We start from the raw sequence: 15,131 nt of genomic DNA on the forward strand, positions 1-15,131 counted from the left end.
GGATGGCCAGGAATTGAGAACTCATTTGCAACAAAAGCGATGTTGGTAATAGTTAATAAGCATGTCTTACTTGTTTGGTAAGGTGTCTTAACCAATAAACTTTGAAATCCAAGCACTAAACAGAATTACACCTTGCTAAAGTGTATGACTCAGGGTACTTTTTTTGTTTGGTTGTGTTACTTAAACTTGACTTTCCACTCGTTGAGCAATCTCCTTGGCCGATCGGATGTTTTGAATCAACATGGTTTATATCTAACGGCAGTTAAATAAATTGTGATCTGAATGATTTTTCTTAATGAGCTAAACTGCAAAGCACGCCAGTCCCCCCCTGACCCATTACCGCCAAAGAAAATTGGGAACATTTGAAAAGCATTTGTTTAAAGCTTACCAAATTTTGCATCACATGACAGCACAAAGGACGAAAGAATGCTGTGAGTCAAGAGCAAGTAAGCCTCCGGGATAAACCATTTCGAAACTCCGAGGCCGTACTGATGGATCGTTCGCGAACGATACGGCTCTTTGAAGCCCACCACAGGAGCTGGCTCTCACTTTATTTTATCCTTTCTCTCATTACGTCTATATCTCTCTTTCTCGCTCGCTATTCAATTCTTTCTCTCTCCTTCCATTACGCTTTCTCTTCTTTTATATCTCTCTCTTTCCCTTCTCCCAGTCTTTCTTTGTTTCTTCCTCTCTCTCTTTCTCCCTCTTTCTCCTCCCCTCTCTTTCTTCGTCACTCTCTTCTTTGTCACTCTCTTCTTTGCTTTCTGTTTCTTTCTCTCTCTCTTTCTATCCCTCTCCCTTCTTTCTATTTCTCTCTCGATCTATCTATCTCTCTCTGTCTCTCTCTGTCTCTCTCTCTCTCTTGCTTATTGTCTCCATCCTCCGTTGTATCTTTCTCTCTTACTCAATGTCTGTGTCCCTCCCTTTCTCTTTCTCCTTATTATGTTGTCCCTCTTTGTTTTTATATTTTTCTCTCTCTTCCCTGGTCTTTCTCCCTCGTGTGTGCTCTTTCTCTGTCTCCTTCTCTCTCCCTCTTTCTCTCTTGTTCATGTCCTCTCTCTTTGTTTCTCTCTCTCTCTCTCTCTTTTTCTCTCTCTCTCTCATTTTTCCTCTCTATATCCATCTCTTTCATTTTCTCTCCCTTTTTCCACCTCTTTTTCTCTATCCATTTCTCTTTGTCATTTTTCCTCTTTCTCATTTTTCCACTCTCTCTATTTCTCTTTCCCTCTATTGACTCTCTAGCTCTTTCTCTGTCTCCTTATCCCTCTATCTTACTCTCTTTTTCTCAATCTTGCTTACTTATGATTAATTTTGTCTTTTTTTTCTTTTGCTCTGTCTCTTTCTTTTGCTCTGTCTCTTTCTTTTCCTCTTTTCTCTCTCTCCCACTTGCTCTCTCATACTTTTTCTTGCTCTCTGTCTCTTCTTCTTTCTCTTATTTCCTCTCTTATTTCCTCTCTTTCTCTTGGTCTCTTTCTCTTCTCTCTCTCCCTATTTTTCTTTCTCTCTCTTTCACTCTCTCTCTCTTTATTTCTCTCTCTTGCTTTCTTCCATTCTCTCTTTCTCCTTCTTTCTTTCTTTCTTTCATTTCCTTCTTTCTTTTCAAATGTCATGCTCTCTCCCTCTTTTGCTCTTCCTCACTCATTTTTCCTCTGTCCTGTTCTTTCTCTCTTTAGTTCTGCCTCTCTCTCTTTAGTTATCCCTCTCTATGTCTCTATCTCTCTCCATCTCATCCTCTGTCACTTTCTTTATTTCACCCTCTTCTTCTGTTTATTTCTCCCTCTTTCTATCTATCTCTATCTTCCTATCTCTCCTGATCTCTATGTCTCTTTCTCTCTATTTCATTCTCTCTCTTCTTGTATTTCTTTCTTTTTTCCTTTCTGTCTTTCTGCCTCTTTCCCTCTTCCTTTTTTCTTTGTCTCTGTCTTGTTCTCTTTCTCTGGTCTTTTCTTTCTGCCTCTTTCTCCATTGGATACACGTTTACTGTATATTGAAACAATTGTATTCTTTTTTGAACAGTAGCATAATACATATCCACACTTTTTTTCTTTATTTGGCTCATTATGACTCATTTTTTGGGTAATATATTATTTAAAAACATCTGAAGATTCACTGTGGCTCTTTTTTCTTAGCCAAGCCGAATAAGCCAGTTCCCTAATAAGTACCTGAATTCCCCATCACAACGAGGCGGGGAGCTGCAGTGGGTCTTTCAGGGTTAGTTTGCACTGTACCTTTAAAACGCGTTGAGTTTACATGACGTCAGATGCAGGCGTGCGTGGGCAGGAAGCCCAGTACCGATTTTTAACGTTACACTGAGAAGACAGCGCGGCACCGGACGTTGTAGTTTAACTGCAAATGTTGGCTGTAGTACGTCAGTCATATAAGCACGTGTTCTTTTATTTTGGAAGTTCGTAACAGGAAGCGAAAGTCTTGATAATTTAGCTTGACTTTAACAAAGTGAAGAGGGAACCACGACCGTGTGCTGACTTGTGAGACCATTGAAGAGCTAGTAAGCGAGCAGGCCGGCTTCGACATGTCACGACATTAGCGCTGAATGTGGATCGGAAGCGCCTTATTTTTTTTATTTACTGAAAAGATCTCCAGAAGGCGCCCTCTCTACGAAAACAACCGCTGGCGGCCCGGGAAGAGAGGCTGCTCTCCGGGGGAACCATGAGGGAGTACAAAGTGGTGGTCCTCGGTTCCGGAGGCGTCGGCAAATCGGCGCTGACGGTCCAGTTCGTCACGGGCTCCTTCATTGAGAAATACGACCCCACGATAGAGGATTTCTACCGGAAAGAAATCGAAGTGGACTCCTCGCCGTCCGTGCTGGAGATCCTGGACACGGCCGGTACCGAACAGTTCGCCTCCATGCGGGACTTGTACATCAAAAACGGGCAGGGGTTCATCCTGGTTTACAGCTTGGTGAACCAGCAGAGCTTCCAGGACATTAAACCTATGCGGGACCAGATTATTCGGGTGAAACGCTACGAGAGGGTGCCCATGATCCTGGTGGGGAACAAAGTGGACCTGGAGGGGGAACGGGAGGTGTCGTCCGGCGAGGGCAAGGCGCTTGCGGACGAATGGAGCTGTCCTTTCATGGAGACCTCGGCGAAAAATAAGACGTCTGTGGACGAGCTTTTTGCCGAGATCGTCCGGCAGATGAACTATGCCTCCACGCCAAATGGCGACGATCAGTGTTGTTCGTCTTGTGTCATCCTGTAAAGGGGAACTTTGACTCCTTACTTGCTTGTTTTTTTTTTCATAAAATGGTAAGTAAATTTGATTGCATCGAGTTCACTTATAACGCACTCCTTTAAGTTTTGCAGTAGCAGGTTTTTCTCTATCCGTAAGCGCTAAAACAACACTTCAAATGAAAACTTTTAGAAGGGTGTGGTGGGGGCATTTTTTTCTTGGGGGTCCTTAAATACAACACACGCAGCCCTTCGTGACCACTAGCATAATCATATCGATTCAGTATGTTCTTATTGTTGACTTTTTAAAAATATCACAAATTAACCCAGTCCCCTTTACCTTTTTGATATTCTTTGTCTTTATATCGGTATATGCATGTCAACAAGCAGCGTTTGACAAAAATGAACTCGCTTGTTTCGAATTTTCTGGTCACGTGACCACTTGTTGCTAGGCAGAGATCATGGAGCTCTGTAATATCTTACAGCATTGGCCCCTTGCAAAACACTTTAGAACAGGGTTTACCTACCTTTTCATAACCAAGAGCCACTTGGTTGTTACTTATGAAGGTTGGTAATTGTATGTGTATATCTAAAATAGGTTACGACAAAATTAATATGTTGTTATTGTGTTACTATAGGCTTGTAGTTACTAGAAGTAGGGTTAAAATAGGCTAAGTCAACCACTATAACGAGTAGCCTTGTGCAAAGGAACTGAGTGATTTACATGTTTAGATTATTGGCGCATTTAAAACGATTTTGAAATCATTCATTATGTATTTAAAGACACTCAAGTTCAATTGTTTCTCATCCCAATTACAAGTGAAATTTCGTAGTAAATCATAATGACCCCGGGCACCATGTTGGTAACCCCTGCACTAAAAAAATAGAAGCTTCCGCTTTTTTTAAAAACTTGACCAAGAATTTGTGGATTTCCAGGAATATATTAACTTCAAAAGATTTGTTATCATACCAGTAAAAGAACAAATAGTTTTGGATAAGTTTGAAGCGGCTGCCATGTTGGGTACCAAGCGACAATGGAAGAAGACAAAAAATCGTTCCGGCCCTTTGCCTGATTCAATCCGGCCCTCCATAAATGTATATACGTACACAAAAGAGCAATTCTTTCGGTCATTTTTATCAAAAGTTGTAATTTTTTTTTAATGCAAACTAAAGGCTATTTCTGATATACTCCGAGCTCTAGTAGGCCCAGCCTAGTAGTTTGAACAGATGTAGTCTAATCCTATTGCCCATACGCTGCTAAAACCTATGTTGTATTAAATTTTGTCCTATTTTAAACCATCAATCTATCATTATCTGCACAGCTTATCCTTAGTAGGGTCGCAGGGGTGCTGGAGCCCATCCCAGCCTTCTTCGGGCAGTGGGCAGAGGACACCCCTAACTGGTTGCCAGCCAGTTACAGGGCACACGGAGACCGACAACTAACACGCTCATTCTCACCCACGGACAACTTAGGCAGGCCAATTAACCTGTCATGCATGTTTTTGGAATGTGGGAGGAAACTGAAATGCCCGGGGGAAACCCACGGAAGCATAAAACTCCACACGGGAAGGTTCGATCTCATGACATGAATTTGCCATGTCGTCTGTCATTGCAGTATGTAAGGTATGTTACTAAAGTACCATATTTTCTGCACTATTAGGCGTACTGGATTATGAGGCGCATCCCCAAAAAAATAGTCTTTTATCATACATTTTCCATGCATAAGCCCTCCGTACTATAAGGCGCTACAGTAAGAATGTCAACTAAACAGTCAGATAGGCCGGTCAAACATTATTAAGCCGTTATTAACGTCCAAAGGCTTATAGGTGCGCTTTATAGTGGGAAATACAGTAGACTGAACGATTAAGCATAATACTGAAAAAGTAAGCCAAGCATTTTGAGTTGTATTTACTGATTTGGCCTGCCTAAAAACATAAAGACTGCCCCAGAGCCAAACCAAAATTGAAATACCTGGTTTTGTCAGAGTTTCTAAGATTGGGTACGAGGAATAGTCTAGGCTAATTAACAACGTAGACCCATATTTCATGAAAAATGACAAGTGATCATTGGATGCCGGCGTTTTACATGCAATTTTATACCCGAGGCATTCTAAACGACCTACCAAGAACTAAATGGCTGGTTATACAGTGAAAAAGGTAGTTTTCTCTCGCTGATATCTGTGCTTTTTTACATATCTTCCCCATAAATATGCAAAAAACACTGAATTCAGGAAAAAAATTATATCATATCAAGTAGTTGATTATGTCCGGGTTTAAAATAGTAGGTAAAACGCCAGGATCCGATGATAACTTGTCGTATTTAATGAAATACAGCTATATGTTGTAATTACAATCTCATTTTCTTCATATCTGTCCTTCAAAACCCCGTCTAACTATAAAAAGTAACAGATCGACTGCAACCTCGGTGGAAATGTTTAAATCTAGGCTTAAAACTCACTTCTACTCTATAGCATACGAGTAACCTAATCTTATATGAAATAACTTGTGAAGCCCTTAGAGACTAATTGTGATTAAGGGCTATACAAATAAAAATGACTTGACTTGACTTGTTGCATCTTTTTCCATTGTAATTTGTAATCCAGTATGGCAGCCACTTGAGAAGTCAGGTGACCCTCAAACGCTACTATAGCTAGCTGGATTCAACTTTAAGTTGAAGTCACAATTGCAGTACATTTGCACATTAACCTCAAGACTTGAAACACAAAGCAACTCAACAAAACAAAAAATGGCGGACAATGCATGCATGGTCTTGTGACGGTAGACTATAAATAGCACCATGCTAACTAATTACTTCTAATTACATCCTTTTCTACTTAATTGCATCCAGCACTCCACACCTTGGTAACAATACTAGCAAGAATATGTTAAATGTCCTTGCTAAACCAAGAATCGTTTTCAAAATAAAGATGATTATTCTTTGCTAAATATAATTTTGATCTTTGTTCATTAAAGGCATTAGTCAGAGATTGCTTGTCTTTGACAACATAAGACTACTTAAGTGAATCCATTCCAGCAATCCAATTTAAAATTGATGAGTAATATCAGTTGTTAAAATGTAACTTATTTGGTTTACAGTGGTTTTGGCACTCTTTTTGAACTTCTAAATTGAGCGACTAGCACATTGGTTTTGCACAATAGAATCCAAATGCTATCCAGAAGGCAATAGGCACCCATAATGTTTTTCTTCCTCCCAAATGCATGCTAATTGTCTTATCAAAGGTTAGTTATGGGTTATGGAGTGTTCTGTCACTGTGCAGTTTTCAGTTTTCAAACTCAAGACCCCGTGAACACAGAATCCAACGTGTAGCAACTATGTCTAGTTCTACTGACAATACAACCTGATGTTTTGGTCCATTTAGTTTTGAGTTTCTGCTCGAAACCAACTCCTTCTGAGTCAGCCTGTTTGTTTGTTTTTCTCCGCACTGATAGGATGTGGAAGTGTCTGGTTCATTTGCAGAACTGGAGAGACGAGTTGTTCTTGCAATTTTTTTTGTTTTTTAAGTTTTACGTTAGTCCACTTTAGACAGTTGGCTTTGCACATAGTTCTTATATTTGCTTGCAGGCAACACAGTAAACCCCCAGGATAAGACATTAATTTGTTCTGAAGGGGGATCACAAAGTTAAATTGACGCATAATTGAGTTAGGATTAGCACACAATATTCTGAACTGGAAAATGAGAAATACATTGTGGAAAAGAGTTCAGCCCTCAGCATTTAGGAATCTCCATGATGCCGTGATGCAAACCAATAGAAGACCACTATTTTATATGACGTCGACCAATAGCAAACAGGCATCAAAAAGACTTAACTTGTACAGTCATACACACAAACTCTGTAAAGTTTGAATATATCTGTTTTGGCTATGCAAAATCAGTCGTTGATGTCATATTATTGGGGGGAATGATCTTAAGAGGGGCCTAAAAACATGTTTTTCTGCACCATAAAGTGAATACGTTGTTAGGATGGGATGCTGTATCCTGGGAGCCTACTATACTACTTATTCCCCTGGCTTGATTGGTGACCATAGTTTTTTTTTTTTTTTTGGGCAGTGTGTTGCAGCAAGTGTGTCTTGTTGGCGTCTCAGCTTGGCCTCGGACGAAAACAGGAGGAATGCTGCAGGAGAACAAGAAGATGTTGGGAGCAACCGAGGCATTCAGGAGGAATGCATCAACTCTTCAGGAATTCTGCTGGGTCCGAGAATCTTTACGGTGTGGTTCCTCCACTGTCAAAATCTGATCTCGATGGTTCTGGCCCACCCGGGAAATTAAAATTAGCCCTCCAGGAAATGGCACGGTGAAAACTCAAAGGACATTTGTGGATGAAAAAGACTGTGAAGATATATTTTGTCAATAGCCACCCCAATCCTGGACTGAGGCAAACTTTAAAGTTCTTTTAGGTTTTTCTCTTTGTGTTCCAAAGTCGAACAGGTCGGTGGCAGCAACAACTTTCTTATTGTCGGGTTTGCAAGGCGATCTTCTTGGATTTGACGTGAGGACCACCACCCCGTGTCCAGTGCCTTTGTTTTTGTCCCCGGTCTAAAAGACTACAGCTGTTCCAATTTAGTGCCAAAGCACCTCTGTGTGGCAACAGTGGTCTTCTGTACAAGGAATAGTGCTCATACGTACGTTTGGGTCTTTTCACCCTATGCCCCTTCTGTAAAATAACAGCATTTAGCGCCACAAAGCAGTCGTGAAACGCACAGGTACTGGAACCATTACGACAACGGCACCAAACCACTTCCAGACCTCTTCAATCAATGTTTGATTTTGTAGATGACGATGTGCACGGTGTTGACAAATCTAATCCTGATTGTAAGGTGAATTTTGGACCAGCCATTTAAGTGTGGGCGGTCTGTTTTTCAAAACACTTTTAATACAAATATCATTTTTTTAAAAATATATATATAACAAAAGACTTCAGGCTGTGCTGTCATTTTTTGTTTAATTTTCTTTTGTAATAGCTAAGATGATAACTTCTAATTTTTAATAATAAATGACAATCTTCCCGCGGTGTGGCAAATTTAGAAAATATTTATTCTCGCTTTACCAGGACATCAAAAAGAGCTAAATTAAATGGACTCTTGTTCTGTTAAATATTTCCTCTTTGTTGTTTATTTTTAATATGATGACCAAGCTACCACACAATACGACTCACATAAAATGTTGGGGTTTCAGTGTCTCAAGAAGTCTGGGAAAAAAATGACAGTTTAGTTCTCATAAGGCAGGGGTGTCAAACTCGTTTTAACTCAGGGGCCACACGATAGAACAAACATTCTGTCGGGGGCCCGGACTAGTAGATTAAAGGGAAAGAAAAATAGATAAAGAAATAAGAGAAAGAGGGAGGGAAAATGAGAGAGGGTGGGACAAAGAAAAAGAGAGAGACTGAGAGAGCGTGAGAAAAATTAGATAAAAAGTCGTGAGAGAGGGAAAAGAAAGGGAGAGGAAGAAAGGAATAGAAAGACAGAAGGAGAGAAAAGAAAGCGCGATGGGTATGAAGAGACAAAGAGCAACAATGGAAGAGAAAAAGACAGACAGAGACAGAGTGGGAGAAAAGGGGTGGAAAAGTTAGAGAGAAAGAGAGAAATATAAGTACAGTGTTTTTTTGAGAGGCACCTGGCTTTGGCAACATCAAGTTGACATATTTCAACCTGCAGTTTGTTTTTCTCTTGCGCTTCTCTGAGTGTTGTCTTGCGGGCCGGATTCAATCCCTTAGCAGGCCTGATTTGGCCCGCGGCCCGCCTGTTTGTCACCTGTGTCATAAGGTATCCTAATGTTTCCCAAAAAATAAATCAAAATGAAAGCTTTTATTTTCAGTAATACCCCAGTAATCGATTGACTATGTATTAGAACAAAAAATTACTTTAATTTTTGCTTCAGTAGTTGAACAAAAAAATCGGAACTTGAACAAATCCGAACGCATGGCTGAGTGATATGAGCAGCCATCTTGACTACCCTTGCCCTGTAAGGTAGCATCATTTATGGTTGATAATTGTTTGAAATGGCTATCTTTATAGGTTTACCACTCTTATATCTACACTTGAAATAATTGCCCTTTTTTTAGGAGGACGTTTCATATTCTGGGTATTTATGGTTGTTACGCTACACATTTTGTTATTATTTTGAAAAGCGTAGGAATATATACAGGGTTCCTGCAGAGCCTTGAAAAGTCTTTAAAGGCATTGAATTCATTTTTCTAAAAGTAAGGCATTCAAATGTTTTAAATCCAACCATCCATTATCTGCAACGCTTATCCTCAATAGGGTCTCAGCCATCTCCGGGTAGTGGACAGGGGACACCCTGAACTGGTTGCCAGCCTGTCGCAGGGCACACAGAGACAGACAACTTACTCGCTCATACACGCATAGGGACAATTTGGACCGGCCAATTAACCTGACATGCATGTTTTTGGAATATGGGAGGAAACCGGAGTGCCCGGAGGAAACCCATACAAGCACGGAGAACATGCAAACTCCACACAGGAGGTTTGATCTCATGACCTCAGAACTGCTCCGCACACGCACTAACCATTGTGCCGCTGTCTTTAAAATGTGAACATAATAAGATGTATATTTGTTTGAACTAAAAAGACTTAGTAACATTTATCAATTCTCTTTTTATAATTCACCAATTTACTTTTGTGGCAACATCGCGTGGCCACAAGAACGGGACTATCAAATCAGTGATGGGGTTTCAGTTGGGCCTTTGGGAGCAGATGCATGTTTTACGTCTACCTGCAATACACAAAGCAACTTTGACCATGCTAAGGTGTAAATTTAATGTAATTTGGCTGTTCGACGAACATTTTTCGCCATGGCTAAAAGCTGTGCCTGGTAATGTGTCGAGGCGAAATATTTGTTTTTTGTCAACTTAGTCTTAAATTGATTTCAAATAGTATTAAAAGGGATTTGAAAGTCTTGAATTTAACTCTCCTCAAGATGTAAGAACCCTGGTATATAAAAAAATGCCATTTATCTATATGTAGATTTTTTTTCCCAGGTAATTGAACAATAGGTTGTTCAAACACTTATCCTAACCGGAATACAGTCAAGGACTGAGGTATCACTTCAGTTCTTATGGAGTACTACTGTGCTGGCATTATGGCAGGGTGCTCAACCAGCCAGTGTCTTTTATAATTCCTTCCTTTCACCTTGTCTCAAATAAGAAAAAAAAAGTATTTTTTGTTTTTTCGCCATCTCTTTCCAATTTAAAATGTTCAATTCCAAGTTTAGCTTATGTGGCTAAGCATTACCATAATCATATCACCACTTTAGGTTTGCTCTGAGAACTTGCAACACTTCCTCCCCAACGAGAAAATGACTGGTTTGTTTTAGATTTTTTTTGCAACACAACAGGAAGTAAGGCTACCAACGGTATAATCTGTCATGTGCTCAAACTTTCCATGGTGTGAAAAGTTTACTGAGTGCTACCTTGTTTTAAACCTCTTAAATATGTGTCTGCAAACACAATAGGCAATACAAAAAGTGAATAACAGCCATACCGAAAGCAAGGTTAGAATAAAAAAAAACCGAGGTATATTAACAAATATGGATATGTTTAATAGATTTATGTGTCTGTCACATACGTTTGTAAGTGTTCTACCCACACATCTCCTGAGTCAGCATCTTTTTATTTCTGATACGCGACATTGAGTCAAGTCACATTTTTTTTTGTATGGCTCTTAATCACAAAATGTCTCAAAGGGCTGCACAGGTTACAATGACACCATCCCCTGATCTTAAACCAACATGCTGGCAAGGGAAAGCTCAAAGCTTCAGCACGAGGAAAAAAAGAAACCTTGAGAAGGAGCCTTACAAGTGGTTAATCTTTATCATTGCATCTACCAGTTGAGGATATACGCTACACACATGATGGAGGTTCAAAAGATAACCAAACACATACATTTTGGATCAATAAGGGAGGAAATATCCTTTGAAAGTTGGTCACGGATGAACTTTTTTTCAGCTTTAAAAAAAATCCCTAAGTTGGAGACATTTCATTAAAACACAATTTAGGAAAATTGGGGGTGTTGTCGCTTCAGGTTTGTTTTAATAAATGCATAGTTGACACCCAGTATACGACATTAATTGTTTCTCAAGTGGAGACTGCAAAGTGAAATTGCCATAAAGCGGAGGACAGAAACCTATGATGTTCATAACTTTTATGGACAGAATTTCTAGGCGCAGCCTTGGCGGGGATGGAGTCCGGTTTGGGGGCCTCAGCATTGCGTCACTGCTTTTTGCAGATGACGTGGTGCTGTTGGCTTCCTCAGGCCGTGATCTTCAGCTCTCGCTGGAGCGATTTGCAGCCGAGTGTGAAGCGGCTGGGATGAGGATCAGCACCTCCAAGTCCGAGGCCATGGTTCTCAGTCGGAAAAGGGTGGTATGCTCCCTCCGGGTCGGGGAGGAGGTCTTGCCCCAAGTGGAGAAGTTCAAGTATCTTGGGGTCTTGTTCACGAGTGAGGGTAGGATGGAACGGGAGATCGACAGACTGGTCGGTGCAGCGTCTGCCGTCATTCGGACCCTGTACCGGTCCGCCGTGGTGAAGAGGGAGCTGAGCCGAAAGGCAAAGCTCTTGATCTACCGGTCGATCTACGTTCCTACCCTCACCTATGGTCATGAACTTTGGGTCATGACTGAAAGAACTCGATCCCGGATACAAGTGGCCGAAATGAGTTTCCTCCGCAGGGTGGCTGGGTTCTCCCTTAGAGATAAGGTGAGAAGCTCAGTCATCCGGGAGGGACTCAGTGTAGAGCCACTGCTCCTCTGCGTTGCGAGGAGCCAGTTGAGGTGGCTCGGGCATCTAATAAGGATGCCTCCTGGACGCCTCCCTCAGGAGGTGTTCCGGGCATGTCCCACCGGCAGGAGGCCCCGGGGGCGCCCCAGGACACGTTGGAGAGACTATGTCTCTCGGCTGGCTTGGGAACGCCTCGGGGTCCCGTCGGATGAGCTGGAGGAGGTGGCTGGGGATAGGGACGTCTGGGCTTCCCTTTTAACGCTGCTGCCCCCGCGACCCGACCTCGGATAAGCGGAAGACAATGGATGGATGGATGGATGCCATACATGCAAAGAAAAAAAAAAGACATTTTATTTCCTGCCTGCTGTGCTGGGACTTGAGCTGGGAAAGAGAAGCCAACAGCAAATTGAAAATGAAACTGATTTTTAAACTTTGACTTGTGAGGGTTGCCATGTCCTTAGGGCTTGGACCATTAACTTCATTCATTCGCCTTTTATATCAATAGTTCTGATTGTCAATTGGTTAAGGCTAAGGTAGTGATTTGTCTTCTTTTTGTTCTCACTATTCACAAGCTTCGTTTCAATGAGTATCATGATTTTGCTTCTCCCTTTAGCGTCCATGGGGCAGACACAAAGAAAATGAGCAAAATCAAGTTTTTTGAATAAATTATTACAGCACATAAAATAGAGTATTGTACAGTTTTATTGACTTTTAAAGTCTTTACAAAGCCCATGAGATTTCGACCTGACCAGAGATAGAGAGGAATTGTGGGAGGGAGTTCAGCCAATAGAATTTCATTTTCATGATGTTGTGACGCAAAACAATAGCAGGCCAGCATTTTAACACCATGACCTGTAGCAAACATGCACCTTAGAGAAGACAGACACACGCAAAAAGCGCAAAGTTTGAGTTTTATAAATTTTAGGGCACACAAAACACTTTGTTTATGTTTTGAGAGGAAATGCCGTAACGAAAGGCCGAAAACATGTTTCTACACCAAGTGAAAATGTGAAGGAGGGATGTCATATCCTGGAGTCTACAGTACTTTTAACGTGTATGTTAACATTGAGCGGTTAACACGGTTTTTTGGTTTAGTGTTCTTTTCAAACAAACGCTGGAACAAACACAATTGAAACTGCACAGTACGTCAAACTTTTGCCCGATAGCAGCTTTTATTGCTGTTTATAAGCTAGATAGTGCGAACATTGACCCGCCCTCCTCCGTCGTTTGACTCTCAATCCGAGGCTGCTGCGTAAACATGTGATAGCTGAAGAATTTGCCCTTTGGTGGAATCAAGCCGTTGCGGCCAGCTCATCTCTTCATCGCCTCTTCAGTGTTTCACTTGCTGATTTCAACTTTGTACAGTATTTGTTCAAGTATTTTGTTGGAGGGTGGTCTAAATAATGAGAGGTGGTTGCCATGGTTAATGGGGTTAGGATGCTAGCAGTATGGGTGGGTAGGTCAAACATTTTTCTTCATTTTGTTTTCTTTTTTCTCTTTTTACACTAGACTTAATCACCATATAGACTCCTGTGAATTACAGGCTGTCTCATTTCCCCAAGCGTCAGAGCGCTATTTCAGAAATTCTGTTGTGTATTGGTATTCTTTTTGGTGCAAGCCTACTTTTAGAAACTCAACGCTGATACAGTAATTGAGTAAGTGACGGCAGGAGTTGATTCGTCTCACTGAAACAAAGTATGATGACTAAATCAAGTCAAATCAAATTTATTTATATAGCCCTTAAGGCATGGTCACACAGCCTTTCACGGGCGTATCGCAGCTGAATCACGGCCAGAAGTTTCTGCCCATGAAGCAGACGCGGTGGAAAATGTGCAAAACTGGCTGAACCCGCTGTTTACGTATGCCCGCGAAAACAGACGCCGGCGACTGTTCCGCGTCCTTATCGCGGGTAACCGCGGCTGCATCACTTTTGACCGTGCTTACACGCGGTACACACGCTAATGCACGTGATAACACCGCGATACAGGCGCAGAACAAACGTGCTATGACCGTGCTCCACCCGCGATTACCCGCTAAAATTTTGCGTCCTACCCGCCTGTAACCACGTCTTGGCCGCGGCCGTAGCACGTCCTAGCACGTTCGTACCGCGTCTTTACCTCGTGTGTACCACGTGTGCCGCCAGCGGTTAGCCGTGATCTAAAGTTTTGAGCAGCGCAAAACTTTTTCGTGTGGCCAACCGCGTGTGAATTTCTTGCCGCGTGTAAAGCACTGCTCTATCTCGTCTGTATCGCGATCTCAAAGCGTCCAACAGCGTCTGCTTCACAGGCAGAAATTTTCTGGCCGTGATTCAGCCTCGATACGCCCGTGAAAGGCTGTGTGACCATGCCTTTAATCACAAAAATGTCTCCAAGGACTGCATAGGATTACAATAACACAATTACCTGATCTTAAACCAACATGCGGGCAAGGAACAACTCAAAACCTCAGCGTGAGGAAAAAGAGAAACCTTGAGAAGGGACCTCACAAGTGGTAATCCCCCTTTCAGGATGACCAGGGTGAATTACATTTAGCATTACAATACACCAACGTAATAAACACTAGGCAACATGTTGAAAATGTGTCCGGAAAGTGTAAGACAGCAACGACGCCCCCAGCCAGTAAACTAGTCCAGAAAGTCTATGACGGCCACGACACAGATTCCCATCTCTGCCAGCTGGTCAATGCAGGCATTGACATGCTTCAGGTCAGAAGCTGGTCCGCTGACTCATCTCAAATCGTCCTTCTCCTTTGTATCACCACCAGCCAGGCAGTCGGAAAAAGCCAGAAATGAATAAAAAGAGTCAAGCAGGATCCAACTTTGGTAGTGTAGAAAATCATGTAGCCTAAATCTATTTATCTTTAATAGACGTCATTTAAAAAAGGGAACACAGTTTAATAATTCATAATTATTTTTACGCCTAATTTAACAGTAAGAAAATGAATATTATGAAAAAATTCCTTATTTTCTTTACTGCAAACAAAAAAGGAGGATTCATTACAAATTAAATAAAGTTAGTCAAGTATTTTATTATTTTAATATTGCCGGTAAATAAATGAAATATCCTATGTCAATATATTAAAATATCATGAAAACATATACTAGTAGGCTGTAAGCCATAATCAGGATTATTAAAACAATTGAATACTACGGGGATTTTTTTTGCCAAAAAATAAACTGTGGTAGGTGAAAT

General features: G+C 41.3%; 1 protein-coding gene across 1 annotated transcript; it reads left to right on the forward strand.

Annotated features, from left to right (window-relative positions):
• Window positions 1–2,305: 2,305 nt before the first annotated feature.
• Window positions 2,306–8,122, forward strand: LOC148357612 (ras-related protein Rap-2b). The gene is made up of 2 exons (XM_088345255.1): window positions 2,306–3,266; window positions 7,258–8,122. Exon 1 carries the CDS (start codon window positions 2,668–2,670, stop codon window positions 3,217–3,219), a length of 552 nt encoding a protein of 183 aa, XP_088201381.1. The 5' UTR covers window positions 2,306–2,667; the 3' UTR covers window positions 3,220–3,266; window positions 7,258–8,122.
• The last annotated feature ends 7,009 nt before the right edge of the window (window positions 8,123–15,131 follow it).

The sequence above is a fragment of the Urocampus carinirostris genome, chromosome 10 (assembly GCF_059441175.1).
Source record: "Urocampus carinirostris isolate Australia breed hairy pipefish chromosome 10, RoL_Ucar_1.0, whole genome shotgun sequence".
NCBI classification, from domain to species: domain Eukaryota; kingdom Metazoa; phylum Chordata; class Actinopteri; order Syngnathiformes; family Syngnathidae; genus Urocampus; species Urocampus carinirostris.